We start from the raw sequence: 21678 nt of genomic DNA on the forward strand, positions 1-21678 counted from the left end.
TATTTATTTATTTATTTAGGTTTATTAAGTTGAATCACAAAAATGATTTAAACATTAGCTGGGGAGGGGGTCAGGTCAGGTTAGTCAAGTTTAACGCCACATAAGCTCGTTAGCTATTTTCGTGGCAGGAAAGGTAACGTCTATTCACAAGGTTCTATGATCTCGTCCTCAGAAGAGGACTCTTAGGTCAGTAACAGTACAGACACATTCACCCACACACTCACACCTAAGGGGCAATTTCCAACCAAGTTCCAATTAGCCTGAACGTGCCGTCTTTGGACTGTGGGGGGAAACCGGAGAACCCGGAGGAAACCCACGCAGACACGGGGAGAACGTGCAAACTCCACACAGAAAGACCCGGGTCACCCCAGCTGGGAATCAAACCCAGGCCGTCTTGCTGTGAGGCGGAAGTGCTACCCACCGCGCCACCGTGCCGCCCAGCTGGGGAGGGGGGCATTTTCATAATAAGTCAACAACTGAATGTGATGAAACATTTTATTGTTTTATACAGTTGTTACTGGTCTGAACATTTCAATAATCACACTTGCTCAACAAGCTTATTTGCATAAAAAATCAAACTGTACTTAATGTCTTGTTGAACCTAGTGTTAGTTCTTCTCCATGGTTTCTCTGATCCAGCCTAGGTAGTTCTGCACTTTGGTGTAATAGCCTTTAAATTCTTCATCTCCACATTTATCAGATGGACCCCATGACACAATGCCTTCGAGTCGGTAGGGTTTATTTGGAGCCCCGGTTCCCAACATTGGAAGGAATAGTGGACCACCACTGTCACCTTGACATGAATCTGCCCCATCTCCTCCAGCACAGAACATATTATCAGTGACCTTCATAGGGCTTTGAAAACAAGGAACTTTTAGATTTTCTTCTAAATGAGCATACTGCAGAAATCGACTTCTAAGTCTTTTTCCAGTTCCTCCATACCCTGATACTGTTCCTGTCGCTTCCTTCATCACTGGTCCAGCTGACTTCTCTGGCAGACACACTGGCCTGATATTGAAACTGAGTGGCACCCTTTCAGACATCTTCACCAAGGCAATGTCATTATCAAAGGTTGACCGGTCTTTATCTGAAACTTTTCTTGCATAATCTGGATGAATTATGATCTTCTCAGTTTCCATTATAACTGCATTAATGTCTTGTACATCAATCATTCCTCCATAGAATTTCAGTTTTTTAGTTTCAAGTCCATCCACAACATGAGCAGCTGTAAGAGCCCAGCGATCACTAATTAGAGAAGCGCCTCCTCGTTTGGGCTCTTTCATCAGAAGCTGCCAGGGTATCTGTTTCAGTCTGGCCCTCTCTCCTCCAAAAACCCGTTCAAATGAAAAAAACTCTTCATTCATGCCACACTCTGACAGATTGGGGAAGAAACAGATAAAAAGTGAGATTCTTTCACAATGTATCATGAAGTTGTGTGAATGAATGACAAAATGAACATAATACCTGGGAGACATATGGGTGAATTTGCTTTGGCAGAAAGACCCTCTCCATTTGATTCCCAGAGCCCACTAGCATTGCAGGTAAAATGAGCTGATTCAAGAGAACAGACAAAAATTTTATCAACAGAATGCAATGTGCACACAATATGTATAAAGTGTAGCACAAACACAAATGCATGCACACAGCATGGTATTTACCATGTCCAGACAGTTGGTAGAATTTTGTTAGACACTTTAGGCTGATATTATGTGTGTATGTTGTAAGTGGATGTTCCTCTGTTAGGGCCAAAAGATCTGGAAGATCAGGGTCACCACAGTCCACAGCTATAAAAAACATGGAAGTAATTTGAGATTTAAAATGGACATGAAACACACAAGTATTTAGTATAATTCACAAGATGTATTTTCACTGTAACAAATCTTATCAATTCAACAGTTGAAATAATAAGCAATCTAAATGTCATTTTCTTAAGTAAGCTTAGCGCCATTTTGTCCCAGCGCTGAAAGTGACAACACGAGGTTGGTTCCCGAACGCCGCACTAACATAAACTATAAGTCTATAGTAGTTTAGTTCCTCAATAGATAATAAAATCCAAACCAAAAATCAATGCAAAGTGGGGGGCACTTTTGTATTGCCCCTGGCTGTAGTAATACTGTGTGTAGTAAAATGTTACAGGGTGAAGAATAAGAAAATAGTTCACTTTCACTTTCATACCTTGCCTCCTCTTAAGCGGACAGCTGTTCTTCGGCGGTGGCTAGCGGCACTGAAGCGTGAGAATCCTCCGGTTAGCTGCAATGCTAGGTGTTAGTGGCGAGCACTTTCTAGACCAGGACTATGTGGAGGAGAGGGTTTTGAGTCGGAAGCATTAGTGCCGGACAAATAAACTGAAGTCCGAGGCTTTTTTCCTCCGTTTTCTCTGATCAGCTGGGATGTACAGACCGTCCTACTGGAGGTACTGTAACAGCAGCAGCTGTGAGCCGCAAGAAACGAGCCAAACGACGCGCTCACCCAGCAGAGAAGCGAGAGGTAACTTACCGAAAGTCTAGATAAGCTGACAGTTAAAAGATAACATAGGTTTCTGCAGGAAAGATCTCTGAGCAAATGGTCTACGTTAGCCTAGTTCAGCTTCGTCTTCATCCATAATCCTCACAAACAACAAGCTTTTTTACGCTAGTTATGCACTCTTCTACCAACCAACCTTGTGACGTCAGCAGTGCTGCACGGGCAACATGGCGGCGCCCCAGCGCAGACGTAACAAACATAAATATATCATAATTTAGTGTGTAAACATTTTATATAAAAAATTAGCCCCCAAATAAATTCCATTATATTTAATCCCTTAGAAAACATGTACAAACTGAAATGTTTCATATCCTCTTTAATGTAAGATATCCAAGTTAGTGAGTAACATCCCTGCAATATCATGAGATGTGAGACATTCATTTTAATAAGTCCATTTAGATTTTTAGGTAGAAAAAATACATAATATTGTGATTTCAACTATTGACCTAAATACATAAAAAATATATAATTAGTAAAACGTGTCTGTCACTGATTACAATTTAAAGCTGAATTACAAAATTACAAAAAATTGTCACATATGAAATACAGGGTGAGAAATTAACCTGATTTAAATGTGCATGTCCATCCTTAAATCCCTGCACTGGATACCAGTATGTTAGAAAATAGACTTTAAGGTACTGTTACTGGTCTATAAATGTCTTAATGGTGCAGGACCAGCATATTTATCTCATGTGCTCCAGCAATATGAGCCGAGTAGAAATTCCAGATAATCAGGAACTAAACTAAACATGGAGAGGCAGCGTTTAGCAACTGCACTGCTCTTAAATGGAACCAGTTGACAGAGAGCATTAGAAGACCACCAACACTAAACACGATTAAATCCAGACTGAAAACCTAGATGTCTGATCAGGCCTTCAGCTCAGTTTAAAACACTGCAGCTCTGCACACTTTTATTTTGTAACGGCACTTTTGAATCATGTTTACACTTTGAATGACCATTGTGTATGAAAAGTGCTATATAAATAAACTTGCCTTGCCTTGCCAAGTCATGTTTATTTGTAGACCTTGTTTCCAACTTTGGAAGGACTAGTGGACCACCAATATCACCTCTTCCCAACCCAGAGAGACCCAACCCAATTTCTCTTGTGCCACCAGTGAAATTCCATTTTTATGGCTTCTTACACTTCCTTTATAGCTACTGGATCCTCTAAATGGTTACCACCTGAATATCAGTTTGCGACCCTAACTGCTTAACACTTGCTACTTCATTTCAACCAAAAGCACAACAGAATGATCAACATTATTTATTTATCACATCTGTTTAACTGAAAACATGAACTGTTCCCAATATGATAGACAGAATGAATGATTTTAATGTTCAACAGGAAGCAGGTAGAAAACAACAAATTCCATGATTCTTTACAACATAAATCGGGGTTTATAAGGCCACACTCAGCAATGTTATGGCCTGAGGAATTTTATTCTGCTTGCATCAGACATATGTGTTTCCTAAACTTGTATTTATGTTTGATTTATTACCACTTCATTGGTTCTGATTGTATGAAATTAATATTTCTTAACCAATCTTTGTATTTTTAATTTGTGTGTAGATCCATACAACCGCATTCATTATCTACATTCATCCTCTTTATCAGGGGATCTTAATCAGAGGATGCATTTGGATAAGCCAGCTTCATTTTGGAATAATGTTATTATGTACTGATAAAACTAAAATTGAGTTATTTGGAGGACAGTGTGTATGGCGGAAAAAGAACACAGTAAGACAAACACTTGTTATCCACAGTAAAATTCGCTGTGGAACTGTGTGGCCCGTGCAGGTACTGGGAATCTTGTTAAGGTTGAAGTAGAGGGTCACATGGATTTCATTCAATATCAGCAGATTCTTAAGGACAATGTTCAAGAATCAGTGACAAAATTGAAGTTTTGTCGGGGCTGGATACTTTAACAAGACAACGACCATTAACACTGCTCAAATCTACTGAAGCATTCACGCAGAGGAACAAGCACAACGTTCTGGAATGATCATCTCAGCCCCAAATCTGAATATTATTGAAAATCTGTGGTGTGATTTAAAGCGGGCTGTTCATGCTCAGAAACCATCAAACCTGACTGAACTGGAATGTTTTGTAAAGAAGAATGGTCCAGTATATCCTCAACCAGAAGCCAGACACTCATTGGAAGCTATAGGTAGCCTTTAGATTCTGCTATCTCTGCAAAAGGAGGATCTACTGAAAATTGATGTAATTTTTCTCTGTGGGGTGTCCAAATTTATGCACCTATCTAATTTAGTTTAAAGAGTTATTGTACACTTTCTGTAAATCTTATAAACATCTTTTTACATCTCAAACATCACTGTGTGTGTCTGCTATATAATATACATAACTAAAACTGCTAATCTAAACAACCAATGATTTATAAGGAAAATCAGTAAATTATCAGTGTTGCCCAAACTTTGTTATGTCACTGTTCATATGTACTGATACTGTGATATATAATGTGTATGCAGACTCACGGGCACAGCTGTAGACAGGACTCCACTTTCCACTGGTCTGACATGTCGACTCAAAGTGTTTCACATCAGCCTGGCCACAGAACAATTTTATTAAAATCAACAGTATGGTACAATTGGTATTTGTTACACACACACATTTTGTAAGGTGACAAAATGTGGAAAAGTTTCAAGGGGTATGAATATTTTTGCAAGCCACTGTATATATATATATATATATATATACATATAACCCATGCAGTGAACACACTGTCACAGGTAGAGGGAATCATGGCCTTGCTTGAGGGGCCAAAAGTGGCAGCTTGCCGAGCTGGGGATTCGTGTCATAAACCTGCCATTGACTCCTGCAAACTTTATACACGACATTCCCCTCCAACCCATGTTCAGCTGTGCCTCACAATTTGAGTACAATACTTCTAAATATTCCTTTCTGCCTCATGTCTGATTAATAAAAGTTGATGTTTGTGTTCTAAACCTGACAACAACTGCTAATCAACACTTTAAAACACTTACATTGACAAGATGAGCATCAAAAGTATATCCAGTTTTACACTGCACAGTGACCGTGTCTCCCACGACATACACAGTTCTCTGAGGTGACAGGACAGAGTCGGGTGTGACTGTTCCAGGGCACTCCATTACTGTAAGACAAGCGCCATAATCAAACAAAAACCTCCACATAGAAACATCTTTACAGGTATTTACTTATCAATGCAACTTGTCAATGCAATGTATGATAAAAAAAAACTGAAAGTGTCAACAGGAGCTTGACTGAGTGGTCTTACGTTTGGCTTGGTAGGTGAGTGAGAATCCCAGGTTTTGGCCTTCTTGATCTGTACTGAAAAGAACCTGAACTTGTCGGGCAGCAGTGTTAAAGCCTGAAGGCGCCTTCTTCCCACAAAAGGGTCCAAAAGTGGCAGAATCTGTTTTTATCTGAGAGGAAGAGACACAGTATGGAACAGAGGTGAGAAACAACAGAAGTTGATCATTTGATTTGAATTTTAGCCACATTAGAAATTGTAGAAAATAGGATTATAAAAGCTATGCTATGTGCAGAAAATACAATGTTTGAGATAAAACACTTGTAAAATCCTCTAGCAATGTGACAGAACCCTGAATTTATATATCTAGGTATCATGTCTCATTTATTCAAATTCAGTCAAATTCAACAAAATTCAGTGTGGGGTTGAAATATAGCCCCAATGTTATAGAAGTGGGATGCTAAAAACAACAACATATCAAAATCTAACAACAACAGACTTTCCATTATGCTGTGAGGATGTTAAGAAGTTCAGGGTACACTGGGTTTTGATCAACAAATCACGCAACTAAATGTTGAAATGACGTGTGACTTTTGAAAGATGCTGAATTTGGGATATTTAAAATCACTTTCCACTTAAAAGCAACACCATGTCAACTTCAACTGCCATCAGTATTCTATCTACATATTAAAATAAGAATATCACAATATTACAGTCCATATTCAACCAGATAATGCCAGTTGGCAGCTGAGGTGGTGATTGTACTGAAACAGGGAATAGTGAAGTTGCTGCTGATCTTGCTCACATTAGATCATAGAACAGAATTAAAATTTCCAAAAAGAAATTACTGGCATTTAAGCAATTCACGGTTGAAGTAACTTAAATTGGTTCAAAGACAGGCAGTAAACTTATAGCTTTTAAACAGCTTTTAAATAGATTTCTGGTACAGAAAGAAGCCTGACACACTTAAATCTAAAACAGAGTAAAAAAAAAGAGTCTCTAAAAGTTGTCAGGTTGTGTAACAGGCGGTTCATATGACAAAACCTTGTGGCTTAACAGTGCTGCCAGTGAACTACTGATAAAAATGGAGGTGTTCTAAAATCATTTAGAGAAGACACTAAAATAAGAGGTGGTGTAGAAAAGCGAAGCAGTACAGACTGTTAATGAGTCAATGCATTGCCCCTCTCTGTCCTCCACATCAAATTCCCCTATGAAATTCAGTATAATCTGCTTCCCCTCTTCCACAGACAGTGTGTAGGTGCACTGAGCATTCTCAAAGTATGGACCAGGACTGCCTGGAGGCGTCAGTACACCCTCCCCAAAGCGCTCCTCTGTGCAGTTCACTGAGAGAGAAAAAGAAATGTCTCACATATACTCACATGTATTTGCATTGATAATTACTTATTTAATAGTTAACATTGCGTTGTCCATATCAAGTTTACCAAACATGCATTTGATGGCTATCTTCGTCTTTCCACAAAACAATTTATTTTTATTTATCAGCAGTTAGTTTATTTTATGTGTCTGCAGGTCTGTACCAGTGCAGGTGTGCTGGTCTTCTCTGAGAAAGTATCCTGGTCTGCAGCTGCAGCTGTAGCCTCCGATATAGTTGTGACAGAAATGAGAACACTGCAGATCACCGTCCAAACACTCATCTATATCTGTGAGCACACAGGGACAGAGGTTAGAGGTTGTGCAAGGTTTCTTTACAATAATGGGAAAGGTGATTGGAATTATTTTAGCAGACTAATATTAAAGGTTGGAGAAAAAGAGTTTAAAAAGTGTTTAGCCTAGGATAAGTTGACTACCTCATGAGGCTGACTGAGAAAATGCCAAGAGTGGGCAAAGATGTTATCAAAGCAAAGGCAGCTACTTTAAAGAATCTAAAGAATAAAACTTTATTATTTAACACTTTTTGTTTACTGTCTAATTCAATTTTTGCTCCTTAACTGTTTTGATGTCTTCAATATTAAACCACAATGTAGAAATCGAAAATAAAGAAAAAACTTGAAATGAGAAGGGTATGTTCAAACTTTTGTCTGGTACTATACATGTATAACTGTAACTGTTGAAACCTGCTGTAAAAAACACATCCTGCTGAGCGTACCCTGCACCGTATAGAAGGCCCTGAAACCAGTGTGTTGCTCTGTGTTGGAGTAGTCGGTCTGGAAGGTGAGAGAAAGACAGCCTCCAGAGGGCGAGCGCAGTGAGGGATTAACAGAGGCCTGCAGCTGCTCATTTGACTTTTTGCCACACAGTTTGCTAATCAGGATACCGTTAGCAAAGACCTGAGGAGTGGAAAGAGGAAAAGAGATGAGACAAAATGAAGTTATGTAAAATGAAAAACATTAAACATAAAAATTAATATTTAAATTATACTTTTTAAAAGCAAAGATAACATATATACTTGACACAGTTTGTACTAGACTAGTGATCTCAGTAGCATGTTACTCTAATCTGACCATTTTTCAGTAATGAATAATCTAACGTGTTACTATTTCCAATTCAGTCACTGTGTGTATTTTTTGTCATTTTCCTTAATGAAAAGATTAGTGTCCAGATTTTAGTGTCCAGCTGGATGCGTTCAAAGGATGGATGAGAAAGGTGTTTACCGTTGTCGCTTTATTGCTGGAATTGTCGGCCCCAACCACGCCAAAACAACAACAGGCTAGCGAGCTAACAGGCTAACAGGCTAAAACTAGCACTCGAGCTGAACACGCACACACACTCACACAGCAAGCCGCCATTCTTCTGCACCTCACACACACACACAAACACACACACAGACTACATGCTCTCCTTGGCCCCCCTACTCTCTCCCCCAATCCGGGCTTGTCCTGTACCCTAAACACAACAGTTAATTTTTACCAGTCAGTAAACATAGAACATTACTGCAGATTCACTACAGTATATTTTTACTTTCTTCTTGCATCTCAGGGAGTGACGTCTGGCCTATGCGACACATGTAATGCCACGCAGCGACACAAATGCAAATACTGGAGGGAGGAGAGAGATGCGCATTTCCTAGTTGGAAATACAGACACAGTTTTGAGTTTGTAAAAAAATAATTAAATCGAGTGAACGATATAGCAGTTCGTTCTCACGTTTTCTTTCATTCGAGTGAACAATTTGCAATTCGTGCTCACGATTTCTTTAATTCATGCTCACGATTTCTGTAATTCGAGTGAACGATTTCTGCTATTCGTGCTCACGATTTCTTCAAGAATCTTGGAGGGAAAGGAGCATTTTTCTCTCTTGATCTGTTTCAGGGGTGCAGTGAAGATAATCAGTTATCTACATTTATAGCCTGCTGATAATAATGCACTAGTGTTACAGTTAGATGTACAGTGTGCAGATTTTGCCGTGGTGGTGGAATCTCCACAGCGCGTGGGGTAGAGACGACCGTGCATCGGTTCCCCCGCCGCGAGACGCCTGCTGTGTGGGTAGAGCGTGCGCAGTTTTTCACGGAGCTTATTTACCAACAATATAGACAAATACACTCAATTACAGTCATGAATAAAGGAAACAAACATTTTACTAATGCAGGATGACTGTGTGTTATTAATAAACTGATGTTATTGTACCCAGCAGAATATCTTGTTTGTATGTGGCACAGACATGTATACACATACGCCGCATCGACTGATGTAGTCTATTGGAGCTGGCGTGTCAGCGTGGCTGCCATATTGGAGGAGTCAACCATGCGCCCCTAGTGCATTTATTAGTACTGAGGAAGCTGTTTAATACACCTATAATAATCACAGCTCTACCGATTTTTACCAGATTTTCACACGGTTTGGTTTGTTACAAACAGCAGAGATGTATTAATGATTCAGGATGCTGTTACTCACGTGTGTATGTAATATAATTGTGTGTGTGTGTGTTTCTCCACCAGGAGGAAGCATTTTTATATAGGTGAGATTGACGTGCTGAAATACAGGTGTGTTTGAGTGTCTGCGTGCCGGAATATGAGTGTGTTTGTAATCGTGGTCATTTTGCTGTGTTTTAGTCGGGCTCTAAATAATATTTTACACAAAATATATAGTGTGTGATAAGTATGGTTTACAGGGTACAGTCATGAAAAAAAACTGGAAAAGTCATGTAATTTAAAAATAGCAATTTCCAGGCCTGGATAAGTTTTGGAAAAATATAAATACCCAGAAAGTTTTGGAAAAGTCATCTTAGTTTGGTCTACAAACCTTTGTATTTCCGTTTATCGACGGAGAAAATCTATTTTGAGCTAACAAATACATCAGCTCAGAGTTAATTCAGTAATTTAGCCCCACACAATGGAACTCTCAGGATCTTACACACATTTTATTATTAAAGATTGTGTATCAACATTCTTATCAGATTTATTTTAGGCCTTCTGTTATAATTTTGATTATAGTTTTAGTTGATTTTTGTTTTTATTGTCCATGTCTGCACTGTTTTTTTTTTTAATCACATGGTCATAAAAAATTGCCTTGAAGGCATGGAACAGTCATGAGAAAATCATGGAAATGTATTGATTAAAAAGTGAATGAACTCTGGGTTTATGCTGTTGTTTAATTGGGTCCGGGTGGAGCCTTCACTGCCCCATAGTGATTAAAGTCCAAAGAGAACATTTACCCTTATAAATTGGTAAATCTGAAGGTATGTTAGTAGAGACAATTTTTTTTTTATAATTATTAGTTGTTTGAAGTGAAATATCTAGTATTTAACAAATTTTACACTGTAAAAAGTGAAGCATGGAGCTGTTCATTCAAGCTAATAAATATGATTGAACACATAGTACAATTATTGACTTTATTGTGAAACTCAACCTTTTTGAATTTTGATGTGTCAATTTTGATTCAGACTAAATTAACTACAATTCTGAAGGAAATAAACCAAATGTTTTGGTTCCACTGAAATCATACTCGAAGAAAAGAGATAAGGATGTAATATTTTTAATTTGAATCAAACATGAATTGCGCATGCGCACTGTGGAGCACGGGAGAAGTTGTAGAGAAGTGCTTCAGAGCACTGAGGGAGAGAGGGAGAAAGTGCCTGAACGGGCTCGCGAGAGAGAGAATGAGAGAGGGAGAAAGTGCCTGAACGCGCTCGCGAGAGTACGGAGCCCGGGAGGGGCCGTGGATAAAAAAAACAATTAAATCGAGTGAACGATGTAGCAGTTCGTGCTCACGTTTTCTTTAATTCGAGTGAACGATTTGCAATTCGTGCTCACGATTTCTTTAATTGGTGCTCACGATTTCTGTAATTCGTGCGCACGATTTCTGTAATTCGAGTGAACGATTTCTGTAATTCCTGCTCACGTTTTTATGCAATAAGACAATAAGCTGGGAGGGAAAGGAGCATTTTCTCTCTTGATCTGTTACAGGGGTGCAGTGATGATAATCAGTTATCTACCTTTATAACCTGCTGATATTAATGCACTAGTGTTACAGTTAGATGTACAGTACAGTGAGCAGATTTTGCCTGGTGGTGGAATCTCTACAGCGCGTGGGGGAGAGCCGTCCGCGGCACGGGTTCCCTGGCCGCGAGCGCAGGTCTTCACGGAGCTTATTTACCAACAATATAGACAAATATAGTCAATTCCAGTCATGATTAAAGGAAACAAACATTACTAATGCAGGATAACTGTGTGTTATTAAAACCAGATCAAAACAAAGTTATAATGCAATGTGGAACTGTTTATAATTTCTTATTTTCAACAATAGTATAACGTAAAGAAGTATAATTATATAAATATACAGCTATAAGACTTAGGTCCAAATGTACACTGTAAAAGTTAATAAAGATAATACAAAATTAATGCAAGGTGTGACAGTTGTCTATGAATGGCTCATATAAGAGCTGCTTTAAATATGTAACACTATATAAAATCAAAATAGCTGGTCTAAAATACTATTAATACAATGTATTAAGATATTTAGTAAATAGGCATTTCATATAATAATTTGGATCAATTTGATAATTTATTCCAATATGTTTCCTAAAATAATTAAGTTTCTATATCTGATGAAATGTCCTGAATATCTGCTTATTCTCAAATCACAGTGTCCTGCCCAGAAACATGCCACAAGCTTCAAATAAAAAATATAATAATTATAAACTTCTTAAATGTATATTTTCTGAATTATGTGTTTATTTATTATACAAATTATTAAAATATAGATTAAATCTATCATAAAAGTAATAATGATGTAACCAGATTTAAGAAGGTGTGCATTTCCTTGGAGGCTGGCTGAATGTTATTTAGAAATTAATAAACACATTTGCACATTGCATTATAACTTTGTTTTGATCTGGTTTTAATAACACACAGTTGTCCTGCATCAGTAAAATGTTTGTTTCCTTTATTCATGACTGGAATTGACTGTATTTGTCTACATTGTTGGTAAATAAGCTCCGTGAAGACCTGCGCGCGCGGCAGGTGTCTGGCGGCGGGGGAACCGATGCCGCGGACGGCTCTCCCCCACGCGCTGTAGAGATTCCACCACCAGGCAAAATCTGCTCACTACTGTACATCTAACTGTAACACTAGTGCATTAATAACAGCAGGTTATAAAGGTAGATAACTGATTATCATTACTGCACCCCTGTAACAGATCAAGAGAGAAAATGCTCCTTTCCCTCCGAGCTTCTTGTCTTATTGCGCATAAAAACGTGAGCACGAATTACAGAAATCGTTCACTCGAATTAAAATAAAACGTGAGCACGAATAGCAAAACGTGAGCACGATTTAGAGAAAACGTGAGCACGAATAGCAAATCGTGAGCACGATTTAAAGAAAACGTGAGCACGAATAGCAAAACGTGAGCACGATTTAAAGAAAACGTGAGCACGAATAGCAAATCGTGAGCACGATTTAATTATTTTTTTTATCCACGGCCCCTCCGGGGCTCCGTACGAGAGAGAGAATGAGAGAGGGAGAAAGTGCCTGAACGCGCTCGCGAGAGAGAGAATGAGAGAGGGAGAAAGTGCCTGAACGCGCTCGCGAGATAGCAACGCATGCTTATGGTATTGTGGCGTCGGGACTGGAGGGGGGGCGGAAGGAATTATGGGAGCTCACCCTGTTGGGGGAAGTGGGTGTTTTTCTGCGTGTTTATGTTACTGTTTATCCCAGAGTTTCATGTCATGTTTTATTATCACTGTTCTAGTATTATTCATGTAGTTATCAGTTATGTGGTTGTTTTGTGCCTCACCCTTTGTGTGTTTTCTGTGTGTGGGAGTGGGGTTAGCTGCGCTGGAGCTGTAGTTAGTTTTATTTTCAAAAGTGGAATCCCATGTAAATCCAGCTCTTAGTGTTCTCCTCAGAGCAAAATAAAAAGAGTAAGAGAGCACTGAAACGAATCTCGCTGGTAATCCGTCCTCTTCCACGCCACAGTAACTTCTGGAACTTCTGAATATGCTGCCATGTTTTTTTTTTTTTAAGTTCGGTTCAATTTAAATGTATCAGTTTGGTTCCGAAACTGAAATGTAAAGAATTTAACTTGGATCAAGGTGAATAATTAATATTGGGTCGAGTGAAGTAATATGGTTTATGTCAAAATAAAATAATCAGGTTGTAACAATTGACTTTATTTAGATTGAGTGAAGTCAAATAGTTTAGATGCAACAAATGGACGTCAATTTTTTTAATTTGAGCAGGGCTACACTTTTTACAGTGTAACTGAGACTAGGTGGCCTCCAGTAAACTAAACCTAGAAGTCTTGGATTGGCACCACTGCTTTTTTGCCTGTGATCAAATTTGATTGTTTTCTCCTTTGAGGTTATTTTGTACAGTTGAATTACTTTTGTAATTGTTTCTTTATTTATTTTTTTATTTTTTGATTCACAGTGGACCAATTTATTTATTGTTGGATTCCTTTTGTCTTGTTATTGGTAATAAGTTGTGGGTGTTTTTTTTTTTTTGCATATTGGATGCAGTATTTTAAGGGTCTGCTCATTGTCAAGGTAGCTTATATTAAAATATTTTAAATAGTGCTTTTAGAGCACACCAGTGCCTGCAGAACTCTTTGGTTGGTTACCGTCGGAAGGCTATCTCTCTCCTCGGGCACAACCTTTCACACTTTTACTACACTTGGTAGTATTAGTGTGTTGATCACGTGCACTTCTTTCTTATAGCCTAGTACTTGTCTTTGGTCGTGTGGTTGTGTGTAACTTATAGTATTGGCTTCTTGTTGGGAGAGGGGTGCAGCCGGTATATCTGATTTAGTTTTTATTTTATTTTTATTTTTATTTTTTTAAACCGATCACTGTCTCCATATCCTCTACTCTCTTATGTTTTAAGAAGTGTTAATAAAGTTGTAATTGTATCTTGAATTGAAGTACAAGGTTTTTGTTTAAACTTTGGCTACCAAATACACTTTAAAAGGTCACGTTATGCTGCATTGATTTTTCAAATAAGCTGACAAACTGTAGCTCCATTTTCATGGTTGCAGAACAAAGAAACAAAACAAGCTTAGTTTGAGGTAATTAGAGCTCCACTTACTAATCAGAGACCAAATACAGATAGGAAGTAGAAGAAAAAATGAAAGAATAGAAATTTAGCCCAGTGGGTGTGTTTAATGTGTCCCGATTTTATGCATGCAGATTGCAAAACTCTCTCTCTCACACACACACACACACACACACACAGCCCTACCTACCTCCAAAGCATCGTTTTCACAATCATGGCTGTCCTCTAGATCCAGGTGGACGATGGAGAGAGTGAGTGTGTGTCCTGCTGGAGCACAGCGTTCCCAGTTCATTTTAATGTCTGGTTCATATCCCCCTGGATGACCAGGAGAACTCACCCATCCAGCCAGAGGATGGGTAAAACACACCGGCAGCAAAATCACACACACACTGTGTGGATACAGAGAGAGATTTTAAGAATGAAAACAAATGTCAGTTATATGTAAGGACTTTTTTTTATCAAAATAATGCCTTCTTGCCATTCTTGTGTTGCTATAATTACAGAATATTAACTAATTAAGTTAACCGATGTTTTGCGCTCATCACCTACAGAACCTACATATTTTTACATATTAATATTACAATATACAAGTTCTTATATAACAATATTTTTTTATTTCATCTATGAGTTTCTGTACCAGTTAAGAGTGCAGTTTTAGGCTTCAAATCTATTTTTAATAATAGCATGCATTTGTGGGAGAAAAAGAAAGAAAATCCTTTCAGACCCTGCCACTGTCACTTCTGGTATACAACAAGCTATCAGCTGTTAAAATTAAGCTAAATTGCATTAGCTTAATTTATAATGCTGATATCTTAATGTAAAGATATGGACCCCTTTTTTCAGCAAACATCGTTGCTTCCCGCAGGAACGAAAAATAAAAATCTCCATAATATCTCTGTAGTTTCTACAAGACAACAAAGTGATCAGTTGAAAAAAGACAAATATGACTTTAGTATAAATCTCTTGCTGTTTAAAGGTCTCCTAAAATAAAGAGCTTATTAATCTCATATGTGTCTCCTGTGGTAGATCAGCAGTTGGAAAAATTATGGCCCAGTAGCTAAAGCACTGGACCAATTACTACTAGGTTGTAGGTTTGATACCCAGCCAGCGGATCTTCCCAGGTCTAATATGTGTCCAAAATCATTTTCTAAATTTCAGAAGTGTCTCATGTTTAGATAATGTATACCTAATGCTATTTCGCCTTAGCAATTTTAGGAGAAACAAATCTCTAAATGATACCCTAAGAGACTTTCTAATGTATGGAAGCCCATTCCCGCCACCTAAAAAAAAATAATAATCCAGCACATTTTTTATTATTATTAATTATCTCATTATGTTGAGAAAATAAGTCATTTTTTTTAGATAGTAAGTCATTATTTTGAGATACTATCTCAATATTTTGAGATATTAAGTCATTATGTTAAGATCTCATTATTTTTGAGATACTAGTAGACTGTAAAGAGACAGAAGCAGGTAAGACAAAAACGCAAAATGGATACTATTATTGAGGACTACTTCAGACGTGGATTCACAAATCATGGAATGTTGGTGCTTTTAGAGGAATCACACAATATCAAAATAAGCATCTGGACCCTGGAGAGAAGAGATTAATTTAACAACACACACTGGACTTTTATTTTAGTGTGTTGAAGAGTGTGGCTGTGGCTCCAACTATGCTGTATGTTATGTATGGTACGTTTCTCTGGAGAAGAAAAAAAAAAACGTTTTTGTTATTTTTTCCCATAAACAAACACACACTCATCTCAAAATATGTAGATAGTATCTCAAAATAATGACTTAGTATCTCAAAATATGGAGAAAGTATCTCAAAATAATGACTTACTATCTCTAAATATGGATGTCCTGATTAGTTCTCTCACCCAGCTAACAGAGAATGTTGTAAGAACATTTAGAAATGTTTTTAAAAGGTTCCATGAAAGTTAGCCTGTAATGTTGCAGGAACATGTGATATAAAATGGTTTGCATCACAAAGTTATTAGAATGATTCTTAACGTTTTCTTGACAAATACTGACAATATGGAAACATTAAAAATTACATTTTCAAAACTAAAGATGAAAACCCTGACACAAATGATGTTTCAGCGAAGTTTAAAAATGTTAAATAAAACATTCTAGGAACATCCAGCAAACTTGACAGATTAAACACATTTTAAGAACATTAACTGTATCATTCAGTAAACGTTTTATTAACCCAAAATTGATAGCTGGGCACCCAGAATGAGTATTAAATAGGGGCGGTATGTTTGTAATCACCCCAGTACCAGTTTTCATATCTCTGTAAACATAGCCAACATAAAATTCCACATTAGATTTATCTTATTGAGACTTTTGACAAATACTGAATTATATGCAACGACTTCAAGGATTGTTTCTACCAATATTGTTTAAGCTTGTTTAGACTTGCAACAGACAAATCAAAAGAACACATTTGTGGGCAGAGCATAGGGAGGTCTGAGAGAGGAGCTGACATCTAAACCCTAATATAGACTGTTGTGGTTTTAAGTAGTGAAATTATTTTAATTGTAATATTGCTAATCATCAACACAGGTTAAAAGTCATTCTAATTAAAGGCCCAGCAGAGGCGAGAGTGGGTGGAAGGGGTAAGAAGTGAAAAAGTGTGGGAGAGACGTGTAGGATGTGAAGAAGTCACAGGAACAGTAAAACGAAGAAGAAATAAAGAAAGCAGACGAGGAGGCAGTATTAATGAAGCTAAAAAAATTAACGTCAATATTACAGTTAGCCCAAAATCGGCAAAATAACACACAGACACAGGTGTGACATCAGAAACATTTTGCAAATGAAGCCAAGCAGAATTAGAGGATTTTACGCACCAGAGAATGATCATGGTGAGACTCTGTCAGATCTAACAGAGCCGAACTAATGAAGGCTGGCTTTCCTGATTTCACTTCTATGTTCTCTTATTTGCCTTTCTGTTTGTCTAACCTTCCCCTTCACACACACACACACACACACACACACACAGCTCCCCCCGGAGCTCTACACACCACAAATAAAAAAGGGTTTATTTAGCAGTTTATTTAGCAGTCAACAGTCCAGATGGGTCAGTCCTTTTTCACTTACATAATTACTAAATGTGTGATCTAGACATCTGGAGAAGTTCTAGATGTGATCTAGATATCTTAAAGCATTTTATACCTTTCTGGTGACATTCCAACACACGAGAGTTATTGAAAGCCCCCCATAATGTCCCAGTGTTTCTGTTTTGTTAAGGTCTGTCCTCAATACAATTTATTCTTTTTTTTATGATTCAATCACATTTATGTTTTTACTCAAAAAAAAGAACAATACTTGTAACAGGTGTATGAGTGTGCAGACCCTTTAAAGCCTTCAAGAACTTTCTCCTGATGCCAAGGTTCCTCACAAATTTAAAACATCTTATCACCATGATACTTTTATTTAAAAAAAATATTATCCAGCCAAAAGAGGTTCTACCGTGACACCGCTTAAAGAACCGCTTGCTGCACCATTATTGCCAAGAGTACAATGATAAAATAGAAGCTGTACGCTGTACATGGATAACTAACACTAAGTCATTGTAGAGTGTAAACACTGAGGCAGTGGTTAAAGCACTTGTGGTTGTGGGTTTGATACTTAGGTCCATTAAGCATCTAGCATTGGCCTTGAACGAGGCCCTTAACCCTTTCTGTTCCAGGGGTGTTGTGGCATGGGTAACTCTGCACTCTGTCTGATTTTAAGATGTGATATGGGAATATATAAATACACTTTATCAAAATGATGACAAAACATAATATCTATAATAGTTCATAGTAATATATATATATATATATATATATATATATATATATATATATATATATATATATATATATATATATATATATATTCATCTGTATATATTTTAATATTTACTGCAAAATATCTGGAATATGACCAAGAGAGTATTATCAAAAAGTCCCACCAATAGACGAATAAAACGAAACTAAAATTCTATTTGTTTGGTCAACAGGTGCAAAGAAGTCATTGCCCCCAAGAGGATTACAACATTAATCTGACTTTGACCACAGCAGACATTTGGCAGCATGTTAATTTTTGTAAAGCTCTTAGAAAAGGCTGGTGATCAATAAGAGTGTCACAAAGTCATTTGCAGAAGCAGATTATTATCTAAGAAATTATTATCTAGAAATCATATAATATTACATTATTATACTATAGTTTATATCAATATTATCCAAATATTTATATTATCCAAATATATATTTATAGCTTATGTCTATCAGATAGACTAGACTAACACCATCCACTAAAGCACAACTGTGATGCTGAGACTAGCAACTTTGTTGATGACAGACAGACTAGATTTTTTATAGAACTGCTGATTTTCTGGGAAGAACAAAATAACCAAAAAAAAAAAAGAAGTGAAAGTAAAAGCAACCAGAAAGCACAGATTGTTTCAGTGCTTGGTACAAACTGTGTGGATGTGCTGAGTTGTGATTTGATTTGTTTTAAAAACATTAATATATATTTTCTCTTTTTTTTGATCAACTAAGTCAATTTACATTGTTGTAATATACTCCATATTACCTCTGTGGTAAAGCTTAAAAACATATATCAATTAAACATTATTTAAAGGTACATTCTGTAGGAAAAAAAGAGCGAGCGTGTAAAATAGCTGGAGCGGTCCAATTTCAAAACATCACAGAGAGTAGTCTGCTACATCCACCTCTCCCCAGCCACAGCGCTACATCGGGTTGCCAAGTTGGGCCAGGCTGAATCTACACAATCCAGTGAAAGACTCGTTCAGTAACTTCTAACATGGTAAGAAAATCATATTATAAACCGGCTCATGTGAACTTTATCCGTAGCTAGCTAAACTAGGCTAGCTGTGTTAGCCTAAGCCAAGCCTGTTATACCTGAAAAATCCCACTGCTCAAAAAATACACACCCCAGAGCTGGAGTGGAGTGGAGACTTCACAGGTCCTAGTAATTTACTGCTAAACAGCTACTGTAAATAGCCAGATAGTTGCTAGGGATGGCCATAAGTAACGTTTACCATTAACCGTTTTGGAAGTAACAAGTCACTCAATATATAAACACATTAAGAGCTAATCTGAGTCACTACAGAGACTAACTATCCGTTTCTGGCATATATTTGCGAGTACTCATCACCACCGAGGTAATAATCAGATGTGACACGGCTGCTCCTCCGTTGTGACTGATTGCAGCTCACCTTAAAGTGTGTAGCCTGATTGCGTTAGCCAGCATATTCAGATTACTTTAGCTAACCTTGCTAACCTATCTGTCTCTCTCAGATACCATCTGCCTTTTTATCCCAGATTCACACAGATCACTGATATGAATGTGAACACTGAATTTTTAAATTCATTTAAACACCAGTCCCTAGTAAGCACATCTAGTGGTGGTGAAAAATTACCTGACTAAATTAGCTAGACAGTTAGCTTAGCAGCTCTGGGTTGATCTTGTAGTCTTTTTGAGCTTATGTCTTCTCCACCTTTCAAACTCACTGCCAATATTCACTCTAATTATATTCCTTCTTTGGTCACTGAGCTTTTTTGAGAGATGCTGAGGCTTTTTAAGCTGTTGAAGAGTAACTGTTTATTTTACCATAGGACCCAGCTGCTTGGCCTCATGCCTAGGGTGTAGAGCTAGTGAAATGTGTGGTGCTGCTGTGTCTGACATTTTATACCAAGTGTATTGAAATGGCGTCAGTTTAACTGGTGATGCTACACCTTCAGGACCCACAAAAATCCCGTTGGTCTCAACAGACCACTCAGTACCCTCCAATTCTGTCTGAAATGTGTCATGGTAAGTTAAGTCTCCCCTACATCATAGAACAGGGTGACATGGAATGGCTCAGGCCTCGGTGCATAGGGTGCCATGGCTTTGATCCAAGGCGACCCTTGTTGGAACAAGTCAATAAATGGTGGTGTCGTGTCTCTGAGTTCAGACAATAGTCCCCAGTAAATGTCCACTGATTCGTCTTGCTCTGGCCGTATCAAGTACATTCCATCAGTGTACCCCATCACCCCCACAGTCTTTTGGCCATCCAGCCATGTAAGTGTAATACCGTCTGGTTGGCACAAAATAGTGACTCCCATTTTCATTAGCAAGTCTCTACCACAAATGTTCAAAGGTGCCTGTGGTGCAATCAAAAACGCATGTGATACCGTCTGTGTACCGGTGCTTACTGGTAGCTGTTTTGTTTTTGGCAGTGACGTCGGTGTCCCCGAGAAGCCCCTAACCTGCACAGTCTGTTTGCTAATTAGGTGTGCTGGTAATACTGTGGTGATGGCTGACCAAGTGGCTCCCGTGTCTACCAGAAAAGGGATTTTGGAGGCCCCCACAGTCAATGACAGCATGGGTTCTGCCCTTGCCCTGCTGACCTGTTGCTCTAACTAATCTCTTATATCCAAATTAGATCTTACAAACACTTCCAATTTGCACGACCAAGTTTACCACCAGACACACACTATGTCTCATGCATGCACACACGCTCATGTGCACACACACAAACTCAAACACTTCTACTTCCACTCTCAAAGACCCTACCAAAGTTAAAGATCAGCACTAGACACTAAAACAACCCAGCTCTGGAGTTCCATCATTGTACAGACCATATTTTACTGCTTCACAGCCTAAAGCTGCTGCTTTAAACGCACCTGCTGTTAAACCTCCCACTGAATGCTTCCTGCATATCTTCTTATATTGTATTGATAATACTATATAGATAATAAATAAGGAACAAACATTTGGAAATATATCTGAATCATGTTTATTATTATTGCTCCATGCAAAGTTTTAATGATCAGCTGATCTATTCTCCCATTCATCTCCACACTGATTTATACAATATCAGGGCCCAAAGTTTTAAACTCAGCACAAACTACACATAATGTGGCTTCTGTGTCAGGAATGGTTCCATATTGATGTATTGGGCTTTCTTGGGTTACTCTTGCTTGGACTTTAGAATCACTGTTTGTGGCTATATTATTTTACCTGCCACTTTGTTTTCTGCGGTGTGCTATGTATTAAGTAATTATATTTCTGACTTTTTTCAGTTCCCAAGATTTTATAAAGACTTGATTTCTAGATTTAGTTGATTTTATTAAGTGCTTTAAGAATTGGGATAGTGGAAAGTGATTATTTTTCTCTGTATCAATCGTTCCATTACAGACAATAATATTAGCAATATCAATAAACAATTTTATGCTTTGCTTTGTTCTTGTTATTATAGCAAATAAAATCCGAACAATGCTTTCCATTTACTGATCAATATGTTCAATATGTATTTATGCATATGCAATGCACAGCAGACTGCTTTTCACAATTATCAACTATACATCTATTTCCTTAAACAATTTGTCAAGCCTCACACATTGTTTTTCTTGTTCAAAAAATGGCTTACATGTTGAATAGTGAAAGTTTAATTTTGTGAAT

General features: G+C 37.8%; 1 protein-coding gene across 1 annotated transcript; it reads right to left on the reverse strand.

The window, feature by feature from the left end:
- Positions 1-481: 481 nt before the first annotated feature.
- Positions 482-17175, reverse strand: LOC103027368 (complement C1s subcomponent). The gene is made up of 11 exons (XM_022673817.2): positions 17073-17175; positions 14411-14609; positions 7882-8062; positions 7313-7435; positions 6933-7117; positions 5799-5946; positions 5527-5654; positions 5017-5086; positions 1658-1783; positions 1464-1550; positions 482-1371 (listed from the first exon to the last, which is right to left on the reverse strand). The coding sequence occupies exons 1-11, from the start codon at positions 17084-17086 to the stop codon at positions 608-610; spliced, it is 2025 nt and encodes a 674-aa protein (XP_022529538.2). The 5' UTR covers positions 17087-17175; the 3' UTR covers positions 482-607.
- Positions 17176-21678: the final 4503 nt, after the last annotated feature.

Source organism: Astyanax mexicanus, chromosome 6, assembly GCF_023375975.1.
Source record: "Astyanax mexicanus isolate ESR-SI-001 chromosome 6, AstMex3_surface, whole genome shotgun sequence".
NCBI lineage: Eukaryota > Metazoa > Chordata > Actinopteri > Characiformes > Acestrorhamphidae > Astyanax > Astyanax mexicanus.

Coding starts and splice junctions, on each gene's coding strand:
- LOC103027368 (XM_022673817.2), bottom strand. Junction 7,118..7,312: donor AGACCAGCACACCTGCACTG/GTACAGACCTGC, acceptor TTTCTCTCTCAG/TGAACTGCACAGAGGAGCGC. Junction 1,551..1,657: donor CTACCAACTGTCTGGACATG/GTAAATACCATG, acceptor CTCTTGAATCAG/CTCATTTTACCTGCAATGCT.